The sequence below is a fragment of the Babylonia areolata genome, chromosome 19 (assembly GCF_041734735.1).
Source record: "Babylonia areolata isolate BAREFJ2019XMU chromosome 19, ASM4173473v1, whole genome shotgun sequence".
Taxonomy (NCBI): domain Eukaryota; kingdom Metazoa; phylum Mollusca; class Gastropoda; order Neogastropoda; family Buccinidae; genus Babylonia; species Babylonia areolata.
In genome coordinates this window covers 17,364,990-17,389,803 of record NC_134894.1, presented here as the reverse complement: position 1 = coordinate 17,389,803, position 24,814 = coordinate 17,364,990, and the positions used below count along the sequence as shown (strand labels likewise).

Here is a 24,814-nt window from a genome sequence, read left to right as displayed (position 1 = left end):
ACCAGTTCAGTGATTCACCATGCGCCTTATAAACTCCATTATTTGCATTAAAATTTCTTTTCTTGATTGCAGGAGAGCCTTCCAAATGCCTTTTAAACCATGTATTGATGAAGTTTCAAACCAGGTGTACACCCCTCTCCATACAGAATAGTGCTAGTATTTTTAAACTTTTTAAAGAATTTGAATATGTTCATTCTCATGCCTGTCTTCCAAAATAACAAATATATGTATATATAAGTGAAAGACCATCAGCGTGTTTGTTTGTTTTTTTGTTTTTTTTTTGGGGGGGGAGGGGGGGGGGTTCCCCAAAGAAACAAAATCCCCAGACCAGAACTAGAACTCTCGCTGTTCAGTGCTGCACCAAAAGAAGACAACCCAGACAGGACACAGACAGCCACACTGGCTTCTGTCCGCAGAAAGATTGACGAGCAAGGTGGCAGAATGGGTCAGACCTTTATCTGCCAATGCAGTGTCCACGATATTCTGAGTTTGAACCCAGGACACACCCTTTCTCCCAAGGCTGACTGGAAAATCGAATGGAGTGTCCAGTCATTTGGTTGAGACTGAGGTCCCGTGTGTAGCATGCTTTCGGCACACTCACAAAGAACTCATGGCAACATAAATGTTGTTTCTTTTGGCAAAATTCTATAGAAGAAATCCGCTACGAAAGGTTCAGATATGTATATGATGCATGCACTCAAGGCATGACAAGAACATTGGGTTATGCTGCTCGACGGGCATATGCCCAGGAAGCGGTGCAGCATATATGGATTTGTCCAAACGCATTGACGCCTCCTTGACGCAGGGGAAGGAGATAAATGGCACAGATAGACCATATCTGGCAGCGATTGATCACCGCGAGACTTTACGGGTAGGGAGTGGGGGTTGGGGGAGAGATTCTCCCTTACCGTGGCCAACAGCAGTAATGGCCAGGGATCCATTGATCTGTGTACAGGGCAGCACCCAAGCGTATAATGCTGCGTCGGCAGGAATGGATGGAAGTTCAGTAACTCGCTTCGCAGCCCACACAATGGCATGACATTTAGGAGCATGTATTTTGCACCTGGAACATTATCGATCTGTCTCGTCGGTCCTGTTGATGTTTTTGTTCAGCCGGCTCAGAACCGATGTTTTGCTGAGGTGGTCTGGCTGCTTTATTTCCAGAATGATGTTGATCAGCCATTCTGTCTTCTTGGTATGTTAATGGATTTGGAAGAGGAATACACCTGTATTAAAAAAACAACAACAAAAAACAAAAAAAAAACACCTGGAAAAAAACCTTTTTTCTTTAACATGTGAAGGATGCTTGAATATGTACACACCAAATCCACTCAGACACATACATTCCAAATGTCATGATAAAGTGAAGTAAGACTTGATAAGGCATTACTGTGGGGATGTTTCTCCGATTTGTCAGCTGTCAAGTTATGACCCAGAATATTAAGCCAAGGCCCAACCATGCAAAAACCAAAGTATCATTGGTGTTATTTTTGTTGTCCATTTTCTCTCTTCCCTCAGGTTATTATCATCTTTCTCGTGTAAAAGAAAAGTTTGCTAAACCCAACGAAAGTATTGTCAGTGTTTTGTGCGTTTTGTTCTTTCCCCCATTGCCGTCTGTGATCTATCAAGTTTCTTTATCATGTAGCAAAGCCAACCAAACTAATGGTTTTACCCATCCGCCTTCCATCTCTCCAAAAATCTCTTCCTATCGCATACATAACTGAGAAATTATAGACCCCAAGTGTAACTAAATAAAATTAGAATATACAGTTGTGGGCAATCGCAATACTTTTTCTTCTTCCGAGCTCTGTATTTCCAAGGGAAGACTTTGCTGACAGGGTCCTGCTCGTGAGGGATGCACCGTGCCATTGGCTGCCCTGACTCTCTGCATCCCATCCACACCGTATATATACATACAGCCTTCCCAAAGGCAAAAGAGTTTATTTCTTGTGCTCGCATATATAACGATTATATTTCATCATTGACATCAGTTCCCTGGACTCTGGCACTAAAAGTACATCCAGCCCCCCTTTTTTTTTTCTTTTTTTTTTTTTTTTTTTTTTTTAGTGTAGAGGGGTTCGGGGGGTCTTGGGGAGGGGTTTCGGTTCCTTCTTTCAGACCTGTTGTGGGAAGTAAGTGAAGAAAGTGGTGGTCAGTGCTGACCGTCCAGAGAGATGATGTGGAGGGAAGGTGGCAGGAGGCTTAGGATGCTTAACTGCCAAAACAGTGTCCATGAGAGTCAGGGTTTGAAAAAGAACCCATGGCACCAAAAGTGTTGTCCTCTAGCAAAATTCTGCAGAAGACAGTCTGATAGGTACATGAATATTTATAGTCATGCACTTAATGCCTGACTAAGCGCATTGGGTTATGTTTCTGGTCAGGCGTCTGCCTAGCAGTTGTGGAGAAGCGTAATAACATGGATTTGTCCGCACACGGTGACGCTTCCTGGAGGAACTGAAACTGTTGGCGGGAAGTGCAGGAAGTGTCGTGTGTGGTGGTCGGTGCGGACTGTCCATGGGGATGATGGTGGTGGTGGTGGTGATGGAGAGGTCCCCATGTAAATGGGGCCACGGTCCTGCCACCCTGCGGATCGATCGTGTGTTAACCCCGTGTTAACGTGTTAACCCCGTGACTACTGAGCCTTGTTGAAATGAGATCAGTGTGGCATACATTTGAAGTGTGATCAGTATTTTTCATGCACTCTTTTAAACAGGGAATAGAACTTGTCAAAGTAGTGCAGTCCTAAGAGGAAGACGTCGCGACCTGCAAGCACTGTCTTACCTCAGTGATGTGGCAGCCCCTCACTGACAGGCATTCTTGTCAGCAGCAGCGAAAGGGTTAACGCCCCTGGCCTGCGCCCGGAAAAACGCAGCCTTTTAGTATGCAGATTGTGTGTCGGACCGTTCCTCCCGCTGTCTCTCGTGTGGCGGTGTCTGTCTTGTGTGCTAGAGAGGAATCAGTGGGGTTTGATTGTGAGGGGTGTGGGTGGGGGTTTGGATGTCGGAAATACCCCCTCCTCCCCCCTTGTCTGTCCCAAGTAAATGCGTGGAATATATTATTGTAGTGTTGATAATTACGTCTGCAGCTGCTGCTGCCGTTGCAATAATGACAGCGTTTGTTTAAAAAAAAAATTGTGTATTACTGAGGGTTTTTTTTTGTTGTTGGTGGTGGTTGTTGTTGGTGTGTGTGTGTGTGTGTGTGTGTGTGTGTCTTTATTTTATGTGAGGTGGGCTTGCATGGAGTTAATTGTTGTGTTCACTTCAGTGGCGGACCCTGTTGTAGTTTTGCCCTCTTGATACTTTCTTGTGTTGAAGTTTGAAAAACAAAAACAAAAAAAAACAACAAAAAACACTCACGTGCATATGCATGCACGCATCGTCCTGGTCATGACCCTTTGCGGTGGGCTGGACTGCATGTAACTATATCATGCGTGCATGCAAGGATCAGGATCGGATTCGTTTGTTGCATTGGCCAGTTTTGGTTAGCGTCACAACGGACTTCGGGGGAGAGAGCGCGTGCAACCAGTTGAAAACAAAGCATTTCCTTCGCTAATGGTGGGCAGCAGCAACTGGCAGGGAACTTTTATTAATAATTTTATTTATTTATTTATTTATTTATTTTTATCGCTGCTCCTAATGCTGCGACGACCCCCTTCACTTGCGGCTTCTTCCAGCTGGTTCCATTCTATTACTGTTTTTTTTTTCTTTTCTTTTTTTAAAGAATAGTATATGAATTCTTATGTGAGTACGTGTCAGTGTGCGTAAAAATACACGCACTCATGCATGCTTTTATGCGCACACTCACGCGTGAATATGAAACGTTTGAAGTCCAGGTAAAAAATATACATGTTTGTCTTCGATGAAGCTGTTCAGCTGTTCTTAAAGCCAGTTTATAGTGTACATGCGCGCGCGCGCGTGTGTGTGTGTGTGTGTGTATGTGTGGTCTTTCCTGTCCTGTCACGATGTGACGGACAAGGGATGGATGGAGATGGGTAGGTGCAGGGTGGGGTGTAGCAGGAATGGGGTGTGATTCGCGGGTGGTCCACGTTAATGGACACCTCTACTGGCTGATGCTCTGTGTTTTATGGCTGTCACCTGTCACTTGTCTCTTGTCACTGTCACTGCACTCTGGCGACATCGTCTCTCGTCAGCTTGGCTGGCTCTTCTTTGTATCGTTCACACACACACACACACACACACACACACACGATTTCTAGAAGCTATCAGATCTTCCATCCCCTCTCCCGTGCACCCCAAAACTGCCTATATGTCTGTCTGTGGTTGAGTAGTTTGCCTCTGCAGTCTCCCCCCCCCTCCCCCCTCCTCCTACCTCTTTCTCCTCCCCATGCACTCACTTCTTTTCTCTTCCTCCTCCTCCCTCTCCGTCTCTCCCACCCATGCACTCACTTTTCTCCTCTGTCTCCTCTTCCATACCACTACCCCCCTCCCTCCAATTCCACGCCCGACTCAACCCCCCCCACCCCCAACCCCCCCTTTTTTTTTTTCTCTCGTCTTCTGTTGACCTCCATTACTTCTATCACTTTTCTCCTTGTGGTTACCACACGCCCTGTCCCTTCTTTCCATTTCCATACTCTCTCTCTCTCTCTCTCTCTCTCTCTCTCACTCTTCCTCCCTCCCTTCTGTGTGTGTGTGTGTGTGTGTGACGGGTCACCCTTCTAATCTTCCGCACAACTGTTGCCGTGTTGCCTTGTAATCTGTCCTGCTGGCGACAACTCTACCTCGCTGTCCTCCTACCTCCTCTCCCTTCCCCTCACCCACCCAACCACCCACTCACCCACACACACACCCACCCACACACACGCACGAGCACACGCACGCGCACACACACACTTAGACGCACGCACACACGCACGCGCACACATACACGCACGCGCGCGCACACACACACACACACACACACACACACGTACGCACGCGCGCGCGCACACAACAAAATAAAAATGATTTAGTGAATTTGTTTATTGATATGAGTACAGAACTCTTAGAGTGTGCCAGTGAATAAAAGTTTGATGAAGTGATCTTGAGACATAATGTGTTGGTTATGTAGATTAAGATGGAGACTCAGACTGCCATTTTCACGAACAGTCATACTGTTTTATGATGGTGAAAGAAAAGGTTGTAGCATGCAAGTGTACCGGTATCTAGGGTGTGTGCTTTATTTTTGATTGTGCTGTGTATTGTATTGAGTCGTATTTTATTTTTATCTTTTTACTTTTTGTCACAGCCGATTTCTCTGTGTGAAAATCGGTACTGCTCTCCCTTGGGAGAGTGTCGCCATAGTGCAGCGCCACCCGTATTTGTTTCCTTTTCTTTTACTTTTTTTTTTTTTTTATTATTTAAAAAAAAAATTACATGTATTTGTTTTACCATCCAAATGGATTTTTTAAATATTTTTTTTTATATAATCTAGATGTCTTTTATTTTTGTATATTTGGGTCAACAGTGGCCAGAATTTGTTTTGCTGCTTCCTGTAGTACAAGTGCAACTTTGTGCCACCAGAATAACAGAAGAGAAGTGACTTTTGGTAAAAATGTGAACAATTGTATTTCAATTTGCTTGGTTTGGTTTGTTTCATAAAAAAAACGTCATCACCTCCGTTCAGTTATGCATAAATGTCATGTGTGCGCGCGCGCGCAGACGTATAATATGCAAGCACGCACACGCTCTCAGGAATGCGCACACACACGCACAAGTTCGCACATACGTATTATGCACACACGCGAATGCGGCACACAAATATCTAGAGTCGTTCGATCAGAGTCCAGCTTTAATCAGTAATTTGACGCCTCTCTCCGAGCCCCCAATTCCCCGCGCAATTTTACAGCTTGAATAATTCTCGTCTTTTGTTGTCCCCTCTACATTTTACAACGAAATCGTTCAGACGCCCGAGAGACTGTTGATAATGGTTGTTGGGCTCCCTGGCCTCCGCCTTCTCCCCCCCCCCCCCCCCCACCTGCCTCCTAGTTTATTATATGCTCACCTTCTCCATTTTTGGGTTGTGGGTTGGTTTTTGGGTCTTTTTTTTCCATCAGTTTTTAATGTGTTTATTGATGGAACGACACACAGACATGTTCATGTTTACACCCAATTGGTGTGTGTGTGTGTGTCCGCGCGCCCACACTCTCTCACACACACACACACTCTCTCTCACTCTCACACACAAACCTGTGCACACATAATAAAACGCGCCCGCATACACGTGCACTTACACACGCACGCGCGCACTCATTCACGCACACACGCAAACTAACTCAAATTGGACTCTTCACTTTTATTGTTCAGTTAAAAAAAAAAGTTAAATAGTCCAGCTGGGTTCCTTTTATAACTTTTTTTCTTTCTTTTTCTTTTTTCTTTTTATATAATTATATCTTGGACTTGTCACTGTTAATGTTTGACTTTTTCAAATCTGTGTTCAATAGTCCAGTTGGGTTTTTTTTTTTATTCTTAACGCTTTCAGCCAGATTGTTGTTAATGTTGTGAATATTTTTTTTCATTTTTCATCCCTTAACCTCCCCCCACCACCCTTTTTTCATATCTGATATCACTTAATGTGGACAGATATTAAATGAAGTTGAACACACACACACACACACACACACACACACACACAGAGTGTGTCTGTCTGTCTGTCTGTCTCTCTCTCCCCATTATGCACGCATGCTGTTTTGCACGTTCGCAAACAACGGGCATGTGTGCAAGCACATGCACACACATTCTTATGTGTACGCATGCACATGCATTAGTGTGAGTGAGCGTGTTCAGTATACACTTGCGGAGGCTTATACTCATGCGCGCACACGCATCCGCAGACACACCCTCAACCGTTGCCCACACGTACACACGCACACACGTATCGTCCACATCCACCTCCAGCTCCCCCTTCTCCTTCATCACCCACACAATCCTCCCACCTCGTCCTATCCCACCCTTCCCTCCCTTCCTCTTGCTTCCTCAGCTTTCTCTAAAACTGATTGAACGCAACGCAAACAGTTCAGAAAGATGGCCTTGCAACCTCCCTTCCCCCCTCCTACTCCCCATATTCCCCTTCCTTCCCCTCCACAACTGCTCCTCCCTCACCCCCCACCCCAGCCTCTCTCTCTCTCTCTCTCAGTCTCTGTCTCTCACTCTCTCTCTCTCTCTCTCTCTCTCCTGCCCCACCATATCCTCCCTCCAACAACAACCACCCACACCCCTCTTCGACTGCGACACAGCCTCTGTAAAGGCACACCCTCGCTTCCTTCACTGGTGGTATCAGCGCTGGAATGGAAGGGGAAAAACGGCATACGCCCCCACCATCACCACCACCACTCAACCACCACCACCCCTTCATCCCTTCAAGCCCCCCCCTCCCCCCCCCCACCACCACCACCACCTCCACACAGTGCCGGCCAAGGCGTGTGCCTTCCGCCTGTCCAGGACGATCGTTAAGGCCGCCATTGATTTTTAAGGTTAAAATTGATGCCATGGTCGTATTCATTCCCGTCTCCGCACCATCCTCTTGTGTTGCACAGCCTCTGTCTCTGTCTGTCTGTCTGTCTGTCTCTCTCCCTGTTGCAGGGAGGGGGCGGGGCGGTGAGTGAGTGTGAGTGTGTGTGTGTGTGTGTGTGTGTGTGTGTGTGTGTGTGCTGTGTGTGTTTGCGCGCGTACGCCTGTCTGTCTGTCTGTCTCTCTCTCGCTTTCTCTCTCTGCGTGTGTGAATGTGTGTGTGTGTTGGGTGGGGGTAAATGTGTGTGTGTGTGTGCGTGCGTTCATACATGTGTGTGTGTGTGTGTGTGTGTGTGTGTGTGTGTGTGTGTGTGTGTGTGTGGTGTCTGTCTGCCTGTCTGCCTTTCTCTATCGCTCTGTCTGTTTCTCTGTCTCTCTCTGTCTCTCTCTATCTCTGTTTGTCTCTGTGTGTGTGTGTGTGTGTGTGTCTGTCTGTCTGTCTGTCTGCCTATCTGCCTTTCTCTATCGCTCTGTCTGTTTCTCTGTCTCTCTCTGTCTCTCTCTATCTCTGTTTGTCTGTGTGTGTGTGTGTGTGTGTGTGTGTGTGTGTGCCTGCGTGCGCGTGTGTAAGACTCTCTCTCTTTCACACTATGTGTGTGTTTCAATGTGTGTGTACACGTCTGTGTGTTGTGTTGCAGTGCCCACCTCCACGCTGAGGGTTCGGCGAGGGAGCGAGCCGGCACTGAACACGCTGGGTGATGACGCAATCCAGAAGCCCCTCATCCCCATCAACAACGGCATCATCTCCCTGCACCACCACCAGGGCGGCAGGGTGAGTCCCCCCCCCCCACCCCTCCCCCCCCCCCCAGCTCTCCCCCTCGACCTACCCCCCCTCCCCGCACTACCTTCCCTCCTCTCCCACCACCCATCATTCCCTCACTCACCTTACCACCCCTCTATAGGTCTGCTTTTTGTTATAAAATTTTCAACAATTTTCTCATTTAGAGATGATAGAGTTTTTTTGTTTCTGAATCTTAACAACTTTAGTAAACTTCTCACAAACTCAGGTGCTCGTTGTCTGTTGATTTTTATTTCACTGTTAGTTTTAGTTTAGTTGTAGTTCAGTTTATGAACACTGTGGGTGATGATGCAATCCAGAAGATCCTCATCCCAATCAACAAGGGCATCATCACCAAGCACCACCACAGGTACCCTGGTGGAGTGAGTTCTCCTTCCCCCCACCCCCACCCCCCCATCCCCCATAACCCCATTGCATTACCCTTCCTCGTCCCACCACAGGTATCATCCATCCTCTCACAGTACCACCTCCAGCCCACCCTGTCCCCACCTCTTAACCATGATAAACTTCTCCACTCTACCCCACGCAGGTGCTTGTTGTCTGTAGATGTTATTTCATTTCGATTTTAGTTTCTTCTTCTCCCTCAACTCTGCAAAGAGTTATATTGGGGTGTGGCAGAGAAGAACTGTTCACCAGTTTCTTCCGTGTCTGTCGGCTATGTGTGAAAAAGCCTGGGTATATGCAAGTTCAGTGTTGTGTATCAGCATGCAGTGTGATGGCACAACCCAGAGGCCCCTCATTCCTGTCAAAAAGAGCAGCATTCATTGCTCTGCACAACCACCCTGACTGAGGGAGGATCCTCCCTAATCCACCCCAAGATCCTCCTGCACTGCCCTCCCTCTCTCCCTCCCTCCCACCATCAGTCCCCACACAGTAGGACAAAGGTGGCAGAATGGTTAAGATGCTTATCTGCCACTACAGTGTCCATGAAGGTCTGGGTTTGATTCCTGCTGTGGCCCTTTCTCCCAAGATTGACTGAAAAATTAAAACTGAGCATCTAGTCATTCAAATGAGACGTTAAACCGAGGTCTGGTGTGCAGCACACACTTGGTGCACTGAAAAAAGAACCCATGGCAACAAGAGTGTTGTCCTCTGGCAAATTCTGTAGAAGAAATCCACTTTAATAGGTACATAAATATAATTATATGCACACAGTTAAGGCCTGTTGGGTTATGCTACTTTCAGGCATTTGCCAAGCAGATGAGGTGTGGCATATGGGTTTGTCCTGTCTGAATGCAGTGAGGCCTCCTTGCGAAACTGAAACTGAAACCTCCCCTCCCTGACCCCCCCTGCACCACTCTCCCTCTCCACTCACTACCATCCCCCTCACAGCATCACCAACCCCACCCCCACACCTCTGAACTGTGATAGGCTTCTCCACCACCATCCAGGTAGCTTTTGTCTGTCTATTTTATTTTATTTATTTCATTTATCTTTAGTTTATTGCCATGCTGGATGATGATGCAATCCAGAAGCCCCTCATTCCTATCAGCAAGGGCAAGGGGGGGACCCTAACAGGATGAGTTCCCCTTACCCCTGACAGTGCCAAACCCACCCACCCCCTTTATTCGTTGTGCCGTTCCCCCCTGCCCCCCCCCCACCCCACACCACACCAGTTTTCTGTTTGTCTCTTTGAGATAGCTCTTTGAGTGATGGTTCAGAGAAGTTATCTGCAACCTTTTGGGTTTTTTTTTCGTTTTTTGCTGTTGTTTTTTTGTCCCAAGCTAGAGATTCCTATTTCTGCCATGTTTGAACTGACAACAGTGGCAGTTAATTTTTTTTTTCCCAAAGGGTTAGGATGTTTAAAAATAAAAATAAAAAAAGGCTGTATATGCTTACTCTTATTCTCCTCAGTGAAGATTATTTTGACTTGATGAACAGTTTTTCGCAACGTGGTAAACAAATTAAGAAATCATTGACCTGACTAATGTTTTAGAGTGTTAAACCAGTATAGAAGTTGACTTGACTCGCCTAATAGTTTTTCACAGTTATAAACAGGTTTATAAAAGCTGACAGGTTGTTGAAATACTAGGGCTGGTTGGCTGTCAGGCAGGCTGTGTTGACGTTGATGCCCATGACAGAGTGGGAAAGGTAAGGTGCACTATGTTCGTCAAAAGTCCTTGACAGACCTGTCACCTCCTGGAGTGACTCATGCAGGGAGGTGTGCCACCTCCATGGTCTGTACCACCTCTGTTTGGCTGGTTCATAATAGACAGTCTTGCTGTGAAATATATGCTTCTAATAAAACACAGCTTGCGGCATGCGCCGGCTTTATTGGCTCATGTGTGTGTGTTTACACATACGCAATGTGAATGTATGTGATGACCCAGTGTTTTGGTTGTGTGTGTGTGTGTGTGTGTGTGGGTGTGTGTATGTTACACTTTAAAAAATTCATTTTCTCAGGAAATAATTTGTTTGTCAAAATCAATTTAGCTGAAAAATGGGAACAAATCAGTTCTTTCCGTATATGCTAATGACAGTGCACTTCTAGGAAGGGCACACAAAAAAACTGGCAAAGATTTAAGAAGTCAAAAATGGATTACATTGTTCTTTTTCACAAAACTGTGTAGTCAATGTATCAGTTTTAGTTAAGATATAGACTTCTTCTGTTTAGTTCAGAAGCTACATTAATGCATACACTTGTCCAGGACATCAACTCGTTTGGTCACAAACATCTGCTGGAGGCAGCAAGATAGTGTCATCATGTAATCAGGAGGTGCCGTGACAGAATCTGTCAGGTGTTGGACTTATGATGTGGTGTTCACCAGTCAATGGTCAGGTGTTGGACTTATGATGTGGTGTTCACCAGTCAATGGTCAGGTGTTGGATTTATGATGTGGTGTTCACCAGTCAGTGGTCAGGTGTTGGATTTATGATGTGGTGTTCACCAGTCAATGGTCAGGTGTTGGATTTATGATGTGGTGTTCACCAGTCAATGGTCAGGTGTTGGACTTATGATGTGGTGTTCACCAGTCAATGGTCAGGTGTTGGACTTATGATGTGGTGTTCACCAGTCAGTGGTCAGGGTTCAGGACTTATGATGTGGTGTTCACCAGTCAATGGTCAGGGTTAAGGATTTATGATGTGGTGTTCACCAGTCAGTGGTCAGGGTTAAGGATTTATGATGTGGTGTTCACCAGTCAGTGGTCAGGGTTAAGGATTTATGATGTGGTGTTCACCAGTCAGTGGTCAGGGTTAAGGATTTATGATGTGGTGTTCACCAGTCATGGTTCAGGACTTATGATGTGGTGTTCACCAGTCAGGGTTCAGGACTTATGATGTGGTGTTCACCAGTCATGGTTCAGGACTTATGATGTGGTGTTCACCAGTCAGTGGTCAGGCGTTGGGCTTATGATGTGGTGTTCACCAGTCAATGGTCAGGTGTTGGACTTATGATGTGGTGTTCACCAGTCAATGGTCAGGTGTTGGACTTATGATGTGGTGTTCACCAGTCAATGGTCAGGCATTGGACTTATGATGTGTTGTTCATCAGTCAGTGGTCAGGGTTAAGGATTTATGATGTGGTGTTCACCAGTCATGGTTCAGGACTTATGATGTGGTGTTCACCAGTCAGTGGTCAGGGTTCAGGACTTATGATGTGGTGTTCACCAGTCAAGGTTCAGGACTTATGATGTGGTGTTCACCAGTCAATGGTCAGGGTTCAGGACTTCAGGGTTCGGGGCCCTGTTTCGGCACAGTGTGGGGTCCTTGGCAAAAGCACTTTACTTTGATTTTCCTCACTGAACCCAGGTGTGATTGGGCACCTGACTTCGGATGGGGAAAATTAAATGGCAGGAGAGGATTGGGCCCTGCCTCCATGGACACTGGTTATGAATTCACTGCCTCAATGGCCGTAAAAGGCTATGGGACCTTTAACCTTTTAACCTTAATGGGACAACAGTCAATATACTGTGGAAAATAATTTTTTGTCCAAACTGATGTTTTCAGGATAGTGATGAGGACCAGACTGATTCATCAGATGACGACAAGTCCGGGAAGACCTCGTTTGAGAGGAAGAAGAAAGCACTGATCGCTCGCTTCAGCCGCGATGCCTTCCGCACGTCGCTTAGCAACCGGCCGGAGATGTTTGTGTGGATGGAGGCACAGGAGAGGCAGGAGGAGAAGTTTAAGGAGGAGAAGTTCAAACAGGAGGAAAAGTTTAAACAGGTGAGTTGTGTGACGATGAGGTGCACATAGGCAGCATCTGTTCTGTGTTTTTGTCGGAGGAGTGTGAAGGAATTTGGACTGCCGTAGCCAAAGGAATGAGAATCACATGCCTCTTGACATTCCCACTTCATTTCAAAACATCAGAGATAAGTGAGCAGCCTTGCCTTGTTAAGAGTGGCACATTTTTCAATGTAAGATAGATCAGTGTTTATTTGTGCAGACTTGCCTTCAGTCTGCCTAGCAGATGTGCATGCAGAAGATTTTGTACATGAAATGCTCCATAAACCATGTCAGTGTTCTGTGAGTCATAAAAACATGGACATACTCAGCTCATACTACAGTACACCATGTGTGTGAGTGTGTGTGTGTGTGTGTGTGTGTGTGCGTTCCTTGTTTGATTCTAAAAATTGTGCTATTGGACTGTGCAGTTAACTTTCAGTAATAGCATTTAACATTTTGAAATTGCCAAAAATATATTCAAGTGAACTTGGCAACAACAACAACAACACTTTTTAAAATTTTAGCATCGAAATATTATGCGTTAGCTAGAAATATTTTCTCCACATGTGCATTTAGCAACTTTGCTGGGTTTAGTAACAAAAGCATTCAGCTTATCTTTATCCTCTTTGAAAATGTACAGATCTTTCCTGATCAACCTGTATCCTGTTCCATAATGCATGGACCCATCAATCTGATTAAGTTACTGCACATAGATGTTTGAGTGATCCGTAAGTTTCCAGTTGAGGAATATTGATCAGATGATGATGTGAAGCTTTTGTGTGGAGGAGGGGGCTGACTCTGACTGGCAGCACTGTGTTGCAGGTGATCGAGGAGAGGAAGGGGCCAATAGGCGCCAGCACCACCGACACCACCACCCCCTCCACCACCACCTCCACCAAACAGCTCGACAGGTACACCACGCAGGGGTTGTTCTGTAAAGATTTGTAGGTTTTGATTCACGGTATGGGTGTCGTGGCAGAATTGGTAAGGTGTTGGATTTCTGATTCACTGCTCACCAGCGATTGGAGTTCGAGGCCCCATTTGGATATGGTGTGTTGTCCTTGGGAAAGAGTAGTTTACCCTGATTTTTCTCACTCCACCCAGTTAAAGAATTGGTAAGGCGTTGGACGTCTGATCCAGTGATCATCAGTGGTTCAGCGTTCGAGTTGTAGTGTCCTTGGGAAAGGCACTTTACTCTGATTTACTTCACTCCACCCAGGTGAGAATGGGTACCTGACCAGTCCGGGAAGGTTAAAACGGTAGGTCTGTTGTTCGCCAGTGAGACCCTGCTTTGGCATGACAATACTTTGTGATGGTTATGCAGTATTTTGATTTATTGACAGGGTTTGAACATTAGCTGGCCACTACTGACTGTTACTGACCACCATATGCCACTGTTGGCCACTGCACAAAAAAAGTGTTCAGATTGTGTTGTTTTGTCACGTATTTGTGTTATTATGACACAGTTGCAGATTTTTTACCACAAACTTAACGCTACAGGCCACTATCTAACTGTTCAGATTGTATCATTTTGTGATGGTTTTGCAGCATTACAACTTCCTGACAGAACTTTACCATGGCTGACTACTGCTGACCATACTGAAAAGTTTTCAGAATGTGGCATTGTATCATGTTTGTATAATGAAGTCAGTATTAAGACTTCTTGACCTACTTGACTTTTCACTGATCACTCAACAAAAGTGTGCATTTTCCGTTATTTTAACACCCTTTTGCATTGTGCGAAGTTTCTTTCGCATACACTTGCACCCATACTGACATTTTGCTGTTTTTAGAGTAGTCTGTCCTGATGGATTAAGAAAAAAACCTCAGGGTTTTTGTTGGGTTTTTTTGTTGCTTTTGTTTTCCTCCTTTTTTCCTCCTGAAAGCCTGGTTGGTTGGCATGGTAACATGTGTGGAGGGATGTTTGTCTGTTCTGTGTGTGCAGTCATGGCTGCGTCATCATCACCCTGGAGAATGATGGAGGACCGTTAGGAATCCACGTCGTTCCAGCTTCCGATGATAATGGAAGGTGAGGCTTCCGTCTGTGGTGCGTTGACCTTAACAGTTGTTTTATGTTAGAGAAGTCCTGATGTGTTATCTGCACTGGAGTCAGCAGAGCAGGAGGACTGGTGTTGACAGATATTAAACATGCAGCAGTGATGGAAGGAAGGAAACGAAACAAAACTTTCATAGGGTAATGGAGTGAGTGCAAATGCTTTTTTTCATTTATCCCTCAAAGACAGAAAAAAAAGGAAGAAAATAAACACAGTCATGTACAAACGCACATGCGCGCACACACACAGAGGCATGCATGCACATGCACGCACATACTCACACGCACACACAAAGGCACATGCACACACACACACACACACACACACACACACACACACACACAAACACACACACAAAGTGTTAAAGATTAAACCCAAAACAACCAACACTGAAAACAAGAAGAAGAAGAAACCTTCTAACTTGCATATATTTTCACACTGAGAAAAAGGTTATGAAGAAAAGCATGCACATCACTTATTTATGTATAATGACACACTTATCTTTGAAAACATGAGGAGAAAACAACACAGAGTGAGAGAGAGAGAGAGAGAGCGGCAGTGGAAGGGATGATATTGGGAACATAATTTTGATTGAGTCTTGATCAGTACATTTTATGACAAAGGAAAACACTGTTGGTGTTTTTACTGTTAGTGTTGTTGTTTCATGATTTGTGCTTTATTGTTATAGATTGGGTGTTTGGTTCTTGTTACTGGTACTCGGGTTGGGTTCTCGCTTGTTTGTGATTTGAGTTTCAGCATGGTGTTATGGGTCAAAGTTGAGCGGGGCAGGGGTTGAGTGGGGAGGGGGGGTGGGGTGTGGGGGGGGCGAGTATCACCTTGCATTCTGTGAGATATGGCAGCTATTTTGGGGTGAATTAGCAGCTTGCAGATGGTTGGAGGGAGATTATAGAGGGGTGGAAATAAGGGGACATTGTGTGTGCATACGTGTGAGTGTGAATCTGTGTGGAAGTGTATGCATGTGTGCACACAGTTTTAAGCGCAAGGTTTTTGAATGTAATAAACTGGTGATATGGCCATTGTGGTGGCCAGAGCTATACACATGCCATTCATAATGTAATCAGCGTTTGGCATTTGTCAGATATTTACATAAACTTACAATTCGGCCAAACAGCAAAGTGAAAGCTGTAAGATAAATGGTTTCTCCACTGCAGTGGGAATTCATTTACAGCTTGGTCTTTTGGAAGGACTTTGACTCAAAAGGCAAGATTGCACTGCCTTTTAGTGCTGCAGTCTTGGGGGCTAGTTGGCTTTTGGGAATCATCCCAACGCTAAATGTCCTAAAGCTCTCTTGGCCAAGAGAGTGGAAATGTAACTTGGACACTTATTGGGGATGTAACTTGGGCAAGCCGTTCTCCGCTATAATCAAATTCCAGACTAGATAGTTGGGACAGGCAAATACCTCCTCTGCTGTTCTGATGGTCATTGTCAGTCACAACTATTATGCAAAATGAGCAGCAGAGATAAGGTGGCAGGATGTGCTGTTTCAGGGACATGGGACTGATGATACAGAGTGTGGAGCCGGGGGGTCGAATCCACAAGGACGGGCGACTGAACCAGGGTGACCGCATTGTGGAGATCAACGGGGCTGACCTGGCCAGCGCCACCTTCACCAGGTAGGCTGTCATGTCTTTGTGCTGTCATTCACACAAACGACCTGGCCAGTGCCACCTTCACCAGGTAGGCTGTTGGGTCTTTGTGCTGTCATTCACACAAACGACCTGGCCAGTGCCACCTTCACCAGGTAGGCTGTCATGTGTGTCATTCACACAAAAGACCTGGCCAGTGCCACCTTCACCAGGAAGGCTGTCGTGCCTTTGTGCTGTCATTCACACACACACACACACACACATCAAATTATGGTGCTTATAGCCTCACCAACCACTAAGGCCATCTCAAGTCTTGCCACTACACACACACACACACACACACACACACACACACACACAGAATTCTGTTTCTTTTAGCTGTAATCTCACCATTTCTGAAGTTGAGATAGTATACCTGGAGGAAGGAAGCTGTCATAGAATCTGGGAGAGGCGTTGTCAGCATGAAGGGGATGCCCTGATTGCCTTGCAGTGGGAAGGCAGAGACTTATTAGAGGAGGGTTTTGTCCTTAAAGGGTCAGAATGCTTCCGGTAGACATAGCAGACAGGCAGTTCCAGAACAACATAGGCACTTGCAAAGATGACATTTTTGTACTATTATAACAGCCACATTGTCTGCCATGTTCTTGTCTTGGGGTTTGTCTAATAATAATAAAATGATAAAAGGTATTGATGTGGCACCGAATCCTGTGTAGCTCACAGTCCAAGATTGAATTTACTGTTGACACAAGTTCGCAGATTTCGCTTTGCCCATTTATATTTAATTTTTCAGGAGTTAGAGTGGTTTAAAAAAAAAAAAAAAAAAAGGCCTGTATTTCATAACATGTAATTTTCTTTTATAATTGTCTGGGTTGTTTAGACATACATGTTTCACTGTATTCAGAAATTTTATGTATGTTTTTGTTAATCTCAAGATATTTACAGGTGATGCAGATTAATCTTCACATTCAACTATGAATAATGCAGGGGAGATAATTCAATTGTTTGGTAAAAAGAATGCTTGAAAGTGGGGGGGAAAAAAGGGCGGGGGGGGGACTTGCATATTTGTTAAATCCTTTGAACCTATTTAGAGCATGGAGGCTATCAGTACAAGAACACTTATAAAAAAGAAAGAAAGTAAATTAATAGAAAAGAAAAGTCACACAATGCAGATACATGTTGGATTATCAACACAGATCTATGGAAGGCATTTGCAAAGCAGCATTTTTCTCCCTTCACACACACACACACACACACACACACACACACATAGAAACACACACACACATTTCAGTTATATAAGTGCATTGATTTTGATCAGCGTTTTATGGATATGTCTGTGTTTTTATGATATTTGAGAGGTTGGGGACTCCTAGGGCCTTGGGAAGGGGGGTTCCTTCATGACTTTGATGTTGAAGTGTGCAAAGTAGAACCAAGTTCTTGTATACTACAGTCCAAGCAGAATAAGTATATAGTAGTTTAGCTCTTTTTTTTGTGCTTTTTTGTGTGTGGTAATTTAGATGGCGAGTGCACTAAATTAGCTGATATTATTTTTTACTATGACTTTTTGTAGTTGGAATAATGATTTTTTTTTCTTTCTTTTTTTAGTTAAAGGGGAAATTTTGTTTGCCAGGTTCTTTTTTCTGTTGAATCATTTATTTATTTGAGGTTGTTTTTTTCTTTTTCTTCAGGATTATTTATTTATTTTTATTTTTTGGATTTGCCTTTTCTTTTTGTTTTTTTATTGACTTGTATAATTGTCCTTAGAGCCCAGAATTTATGTATTTGATCTTAAAGCCGTCCCCACTCCCACCCCCCTTCTTTTTTCCTTTCTTTTTTTATTTTGTTGTTTTAATTGAATTGTACATGTATTCACAGAGCTTAGAAGATATTTCACACCCCATTGAATTTATGTACTTGATCTTTTGGGGTGGAGGTGGTTGGGGGCAGTTGTTTAGTTGTTTGTTCAATGAATTGCTTTTGTGTTGCCAGAGCGCAGGAGATATTCCGCAGCGCCATGAAAACGGATGAGATCCGCCTCAAGGTGGTCAAGGTGAAGGCCAAACCCAAGCCGGCTGCCCGTCATCCCCCGGCCATCATGCCCAAGCCTCGCGGCCATGTACCGGCCAAGCCCTCTCCCCTCACCCTGCCCACGAAGAGCCACCCGGACGGCTCCACCTCCACCCCCCCTACCAGCCCCGGCAGCAAGAAGGAGCCGTCTCCGTCCACATCTTGCAGCAATGGAGGGGGGGAGTCCACGCTCAAGGCGTTCTTCATCAGCACCCCGCCCAACAAAACCTCCGGCATCAACGGCTCTTCTTCCTCCTCGGTGCCCAGCACGTCCACGCCCATCATCAAGAAAACGCAGCCCATCAAGCCGGGGCCGCCCCTGCGCCCAGCCTCCCCCACCAAGAAGACCCCCCCGGCAGTTCCCGTGCGGCACCCCACCACCTCCCTCACCTCGTCCTCCACCTCCTCCACCTCCACCTCACAGCTGAAGGAGCGTCCGATCAGCGCCCTGACCAACACGCGGAAGATCGGGAAGAAGATCCAGATCGACCTGAAGAAGGGAGCGCTGGGGCTGGGGTTCAGCGTGACCTCGCGGGATAACATGACGGGCGGGGACATTCCCATCTACATCAAGAACATTCTGCCCAAGGGAGCCGCCATCCAGGATGGCCGTCTGAAGCCTGGCGACCGCCTACTGGAGGTACTGGCTCTGATTAGGATAGTGCCCCTGAAAACGGAGTATGGCTGCCTACATGGTGGCGGAAAAAACGGTCATGCACGTAAAAGCCCACTCATGTACATACAAGTGAATGTGGGAGTTGCAGCCCATAAACAAAGAAGATTAGGATAGTAGTAATGGTGATGATGTTGATGATACTAATAATGATAATGATAATATTACTAATATTAGTGATGATGATGATAATGATAACAATAAGTAACAATGATAATAAGAAAAAGAAGAAGAAAGTATCTGTTTAGCACCAAATCTTGTACAAAGATAAATCAAATTGTTGTTGAAAAAGCCTGGTGTTTGCCTGTTGCCAAGGAGGTATTGGGTTTGTCTCTTTATTATTGAAAAAGACTCTGGAAGTTTGGTTAACCCATTCAGCTCAGGCATCTCAAGCATTGCAATTGCCGGTTGGAATAGTGATTTTGATAATGATAACAATAATAATGATGATGATGACAAAAAGTGATGATAAGAAAAAGAAAGAAGTATTTATTATATTTTATATGGCGCTGAACCTTGTGCAAAGACAAACCGCTTACACACCAGTCATTCTCAAATTGGTTCTTTATTGTCGAAAAAGATTGGGGAAGTTTGATTTTTTTTTTTTTTCAGTATGTATAGAGTTTGGGTAAATCTAGTCCATCCAGTTGGGTCTTAAAGGTTCATCTTTTTTTTTTTTTTTTTTTTTTTTTTTTGTTGTAAATTTTGCATAAATTTTGTCCCATATCCACCATGCATTTGGCGTGCTGAAAAACAACATAAATGTTGCCCTCTGGCAAAATTCAGCAGAAGAAATCCACTCTGATAGGTACACAAAAATATTAGAATGCACTCAAGGCCTGACTGAGCGCAGTGGTGCAGCCGATGTGGATTAGTCCTAACGCAGTGATGCCTCCTTCAGAAACTGAAACTGCGTTTGTTGGTGAACAGGATTAAGAAATTTATCTCAGCTGTGTCTGTAAAGTTTCTGATTTTTTTTGATTGTTTGGATTTTTGTTTGTTTTTGTTTTGGTAGTACGAACATCTGTATTGTATGTGTGTGAGATACTTGTTCCTTTTTTTTTTTTTTTTTTTTTTAATATGAACACCTGTGTTGTTGTTGTGTGTGTGTGTGCAGGTGAACGACATGTCGATGTCGGGGCGGACACAGGCGGAAGTGGTGACGATGCTGAGGAACACGCCCCAGGGCAGTGTGGTCAGTCTGCTGGTGTCCCGTCAGGAGGAGGTGGACGAACGCTTCACCGTCCCCAGGGAGATGGTCAGATTTCTTTCTTTCTTACTCTCTTTCTTTCCCATTTTTGTTTAGATATTTTACAGCAACATGTTTTTTATGTCTAATTTATAAAACTTGGCACTTTCATCTGACTTTTCAGTTTATTGATACATTTCTGTGTGTGTGTGTGTGTGTGCGAGTGTGTGTGTGTGTGTGTGTGAGAGAGGTTTTTGTGTGTCTGTGTGTGTGTGTTTCTTACTCACAATTTTTTTTGTGTGCTACAGCAAACTTCTATATTTCTTATTCACAAAATGTAGTACTTTTATAAGACATTTCAGGTTACTGTCAGATTTTTTAAAATAATTTTTTCTCTTCTTTTTTCTTTGTGTGTGTGTTTGTGGGTTTTTTGTTTGTTTTGTTTTGCATTGTTTTTTGTCAAGCAACATTTTTAATTTTCTATTTGCAAAACGTAGCACTTTTATCAGATATTTCAGGTTACTGTTACATTTTTTATTTCTTATTACGAAGCTTTTTTTTTGTTTTGTTACAGTAACAATTTTTAAAATGTCTTAATTAAAAACTTTTATCTGACATTTCAGGTTACTGTTGCATTGTACTGTTGCATTGTTATTTCTCATTATTCTTAAAACTTAACACTTTCATTTAACATTTCAGGTTATTCTTACATTTGTATATCTTGTTCACAAAACTTTGAGCACTCTAATCTGATGTTTCATGTTATTATTACATATTTATTTCTATTATTCAGAAAAGGTAGCGCTTTTATCTGAAATTTCAGGTTTCTGTTACATTTTATTTCTTATTCACAAAAAGTAGCATTTTTATCTGAATAATGATACACTGATCTGTAGCACTCATTTTATCTTCTACAACTGACAGTGGATAAGAAACAGTCTTATGTTGAGTTTGACCCTTGCCATACCCTGGTAATCACTCAAGTCTGTCACGCTATTCTTTAGAGCAGTGTATGTCATATATCATATTTGTGTTAATCTGGGTTATTAGATTAAACTTAGTTTAGCAGAGGAATATCGTAGAAGAGAAATATAATTCAAGAATATTGTTTATTATGAGTATTAATTGATATCCTGCTGTTGTTTACAATGCCATTGATTATTGTTGGTTTTTATCACTAGTTGTGTATTATTATTAGTTGCTGTTGATTATTATGAGTGAATGGTTTGATTCCAGTGTTATCCCCACTACACCCCAATCCTCACATTCTACAGTTCGGTTAGGGACGAAGAAAACGTGTATTCATACACACAGAAAGTGAGAACATGAGTCGTTGTATCTATACTTTTTTTCTGGAGCCGGTGCCTTAGTTAGCGGCACTGAGAGCCTGGAGTCCAGCGGTGTTGTGGTCTGTGTTGTGCTGCCTGTGCTGTGTAGACTGCCTCTCTGCTGTGTGAATTTTTTTGTTCTTATCTCCCTTCTCTGTTTTCATCTCCCTTCTTTTTTTCTCTATCTTTTGATCTATTGCATGGTGTTTCTTAATCTGGATTCAGTATGGGTTGTCATCAGTTAGGCGATAAATAACGTGGAAGGACAGGATTGGTTCCCACCTTCCTTCACCAAGCCTTGAACACAGTGGATATGAATTCACTGCCCCGATGGCTGTAAACGGCTGTGGGACTTAACAACCTTCAACCATAACATAGATTTAGTCTGGGTTGTAATTATAAAGGCATAATAAACATGAATTCAGTTTGGGTTGTAATTATTAATGCATAATAAACATGGATTCAGTTTGGGTTGTAATTATTAAGGCATAATAAACATGGATTCAGTTTGGGTTGTAATTATTAAGGCATAATAAACATGGATTCAGTTTGGGTTGTAATTATTAAGGCATAATAAACATGGAGTTGTAATTGTTTAGGCATTGTTACTTGTATGATAATAGTGGTCAGCCTTTTTCTTTTTTAAAAAATAGATGTATATGATCTACATATGTTTCTGAAGTTTCAGGTTGTTTTCTTGAGTTTGATTATGTGTTGTGGTTGATTTTCAGTTAATTTAGGTTTATTTTTTAGTTATTTTCCCATTTCCCCTCTAACCTTTCGGTGTTGAATGAGTAGTCTGCGTGTTTAGACTGTTTGATTTAACTACAAGATTGTTTCTCCAGCTTGCATTTGAAATTGCAGTAATTTTTTGTATGTTTTTTCCCACACATGCATGGCAGAGAATTGTTTAGAGCATAGTCAGTTTGTTGATGGTGATTCCTTTTGATCATGTTTTGACGGGCGCAGTAGCCGAATGATTAAAGCGTTGGACTTTCAATCTGATGGTCCCGGGTTCGAATCTCGGTGACGGCGCCTGGTGGGTAAAGGGTGGAGATTTTTCCGATCTCCCAGGTCAACATATGTGCAGACCTGCTAGTGCCTGAACCCCCTTCGTGTGTATATGCAAGCAAAAGATCAAATACGCGCGTTAAAAATCCTGTAATCCAAGTCAGCGTTCAGTGGGTTATGGAAACAAGTACATACCCAGCATGCACACCCCCGAAAGCGGAGTATGGCTGCCTACATGGCGGGGTAAAAACGGTTATACACGTAAAAGCCCACTCTTGCATATACGAGTGAACGTGGGAGTTGCAGCCCACGAACAAAGAAGAAGAAGAAGAAGATCATGTTTTCATTTTTATGTGCTCACAACAATCATGGAATGCACGTGGTTAGCCTTGTAGTTTTGTAGAGTTTGGTTGTTTTTTTATAATGGAAAAATTAATGTATAAAACATGCAGTTGAATACTACAATCTATTAAAGAAGATTTTTTTGTGACTTTTGCTGTTGAGCTCTTAAATCACTTTTTTTTTTTTCTCTTTTTCTTTTTCATGTAAATTCAGTATCTTGAAAGGTTTTGATGTTTGAAGAATGGCATTGTTACAGAGAATCACAGTTAAACAAAACAAAACAAAAATAAGAAAAGAAAAAAGAAGGATGTCTGATTTGGACCACTGACATCACAGGAAAATGTTGCTTCTTTCTCCAAAGAAAACACTCCTCATAAACAACTTGGGAAAAAATTGATAACTGAAAAAAATTATCACACCAATTTTACACCAGGTACAAGTTAAACAACATTGGCGGTATATACTTGAACTGTTTTTAAACATTGAATATTTTCCTCTATTTTTTTTCTTCTTTTTCTCTAAAGTTCACATAGTTGTTTGGAAATGGGTGCCTCCTCCAAGATGACTATTTCAGCGTCAATGAGGTGTCAACGCCTGCAGACTGATCTATATATATTATGCAACAAGATAGAATTTAAAAAAAAAAAAGAATAAGCAGATGCCCTACAGTTGCATAAACCTGACACACTTGCCAGGCACTGAGATCCTACTTACTTGGATATAAAACATTAACATAAAGTGAGATAAAATGATGAAACAAAATAAACAAATAAATAAATATATACATTAAAATCAAAGGTACATAGGCAAATGATTGAAATAAAATAAGCAAGATGGCTGTCACTTGTTTTATTGTTTCTCCCATAGAATGGAAGATTTCATGGCAGAACTGATTAGGATTAGGGTTTCTGATCCAGTGTTCACCAGCGAACCCGTTCTGGAATGGTAGAGTGTCCTTGGGGAAAGGCACTTTACAACAATGTTCCTCACTCTATCCAGTTGTGAATGGGTTCTTGACTTTGCCTGGGGAATGTTGAAACAGCAAAAGGAGAGGATTGGTGCTGAGCCAGAGACACAATGGATATGAATTCACAGCACCGATGAGGCTATAGACCTTTGAATTTTTAACCTTTTGCCCACAGAGCCATTTAGGCAGCTCTGTAGCCAGGCTGGTTCCACAAAGATATGGGTAGCCACTTGCTTTGTGTGTTTGGAAAATGCAGTTTTTTAGTTCACATTACTGTGTGCATGAGCAGTTAAAAATTTTGGGAAGATTTTTTTGCTTGGTAGAGCCTGCAATGTGCATTTTTTTTAAAAGCTTTTTTGTTTATTTCAAAAAAAACTTTTGGAGTCATTGTTTTTTTTGTGTGTTTTTTTTTTCCAACTGTAGCATTGTTCTGCTCCCACCTTTATTTGCCACACAGCTGAGGAATGGGATACAGTATTATTGATAGATAGATAAGAGATTACAAATTAGTATGCATTTATGTGGTGCCATCACTGGCATCAGTTTTCAATCTCTTGTCACATTTAATATTGCTCATGTCTGGACTGAAATAAGAATATTACTGTTATTGTTATTATTATTAATAGCATTTACGCCCGATCTTGAAAATAAGCCCCAGGCGTTTACAAATAGAAAAAGCAACAACAACAACAAAACGTAAATATTGAAAAGGAAAAATTGGACACAAGATACAAAACATCATTGATTTATTCACCCCCCCTCCCCTCATAGACACACACCATCATTGAATTATAATTTAGTCATCACTATTGTTAATTTATTTTGATCATTGTCATCATCATCATCGTCATCATCACACTTGTCTGTCTTTATCATCATTGAGGTGATCCTCACTCATGTTCCATTCCTTTTGTATATTTATTTTATTTTATTTATAATCATTTCATGATGGTTGATTCATTACATATATTTTCATATTAAGATATTTAAAGCACATTTACAAAAAGTATAGGCATTGTTTATTACATATTGTTTATCACAAAAAGTATAGTCATTGTTTATTACGCATTATATATGCACATGTCTCTTCACCATCTGTTGTGAT

At 43.0% G+C, this 24,814-nt stretch overlaps 1 protein-coding gene across 1 annotated transcript in view; it reads left to right on the top strand.

Annotated features, from left to right (window-relative positions):
* Window positions 1-24,814, top strand: part of LOC143293506 (uncharacterized) — a 109,142-nt gene that overhangs the window by 39,774 nt on the left and 44,554 nt on the right. Inside the window, exons 4-10 of the mRNA XM_076604407.1 lie at window positions 8,144-8,277; window positions 12,253-12,471; window positions 13,294-13,382; window positions 14,417-14,500; window positions 16,034-16,159; window positions 18,122-18,839; window positions 19,990-20,130. Of these exons, the coding sequence (XP_076460522.1) occupies window positions 8,144-8,277; window positions 12,253-12,471; window positions 13,294-13,382; window positions 14,417-14,500; window positions 16,034-16,159; window positions 18,122-18,839; window positions 19,990-20,130 (1,511 nt within the window). The remainder of the gene's footprint in view (window positions 1-8,143; window positions 8,278-12,252; window positions 12,472-13,293; window positions 13,383-14,416; window positions 14,501-16,033; window positions 16,160-18,121; window positions 18,840-19,989; window positions 20,131-24,814) is intronic.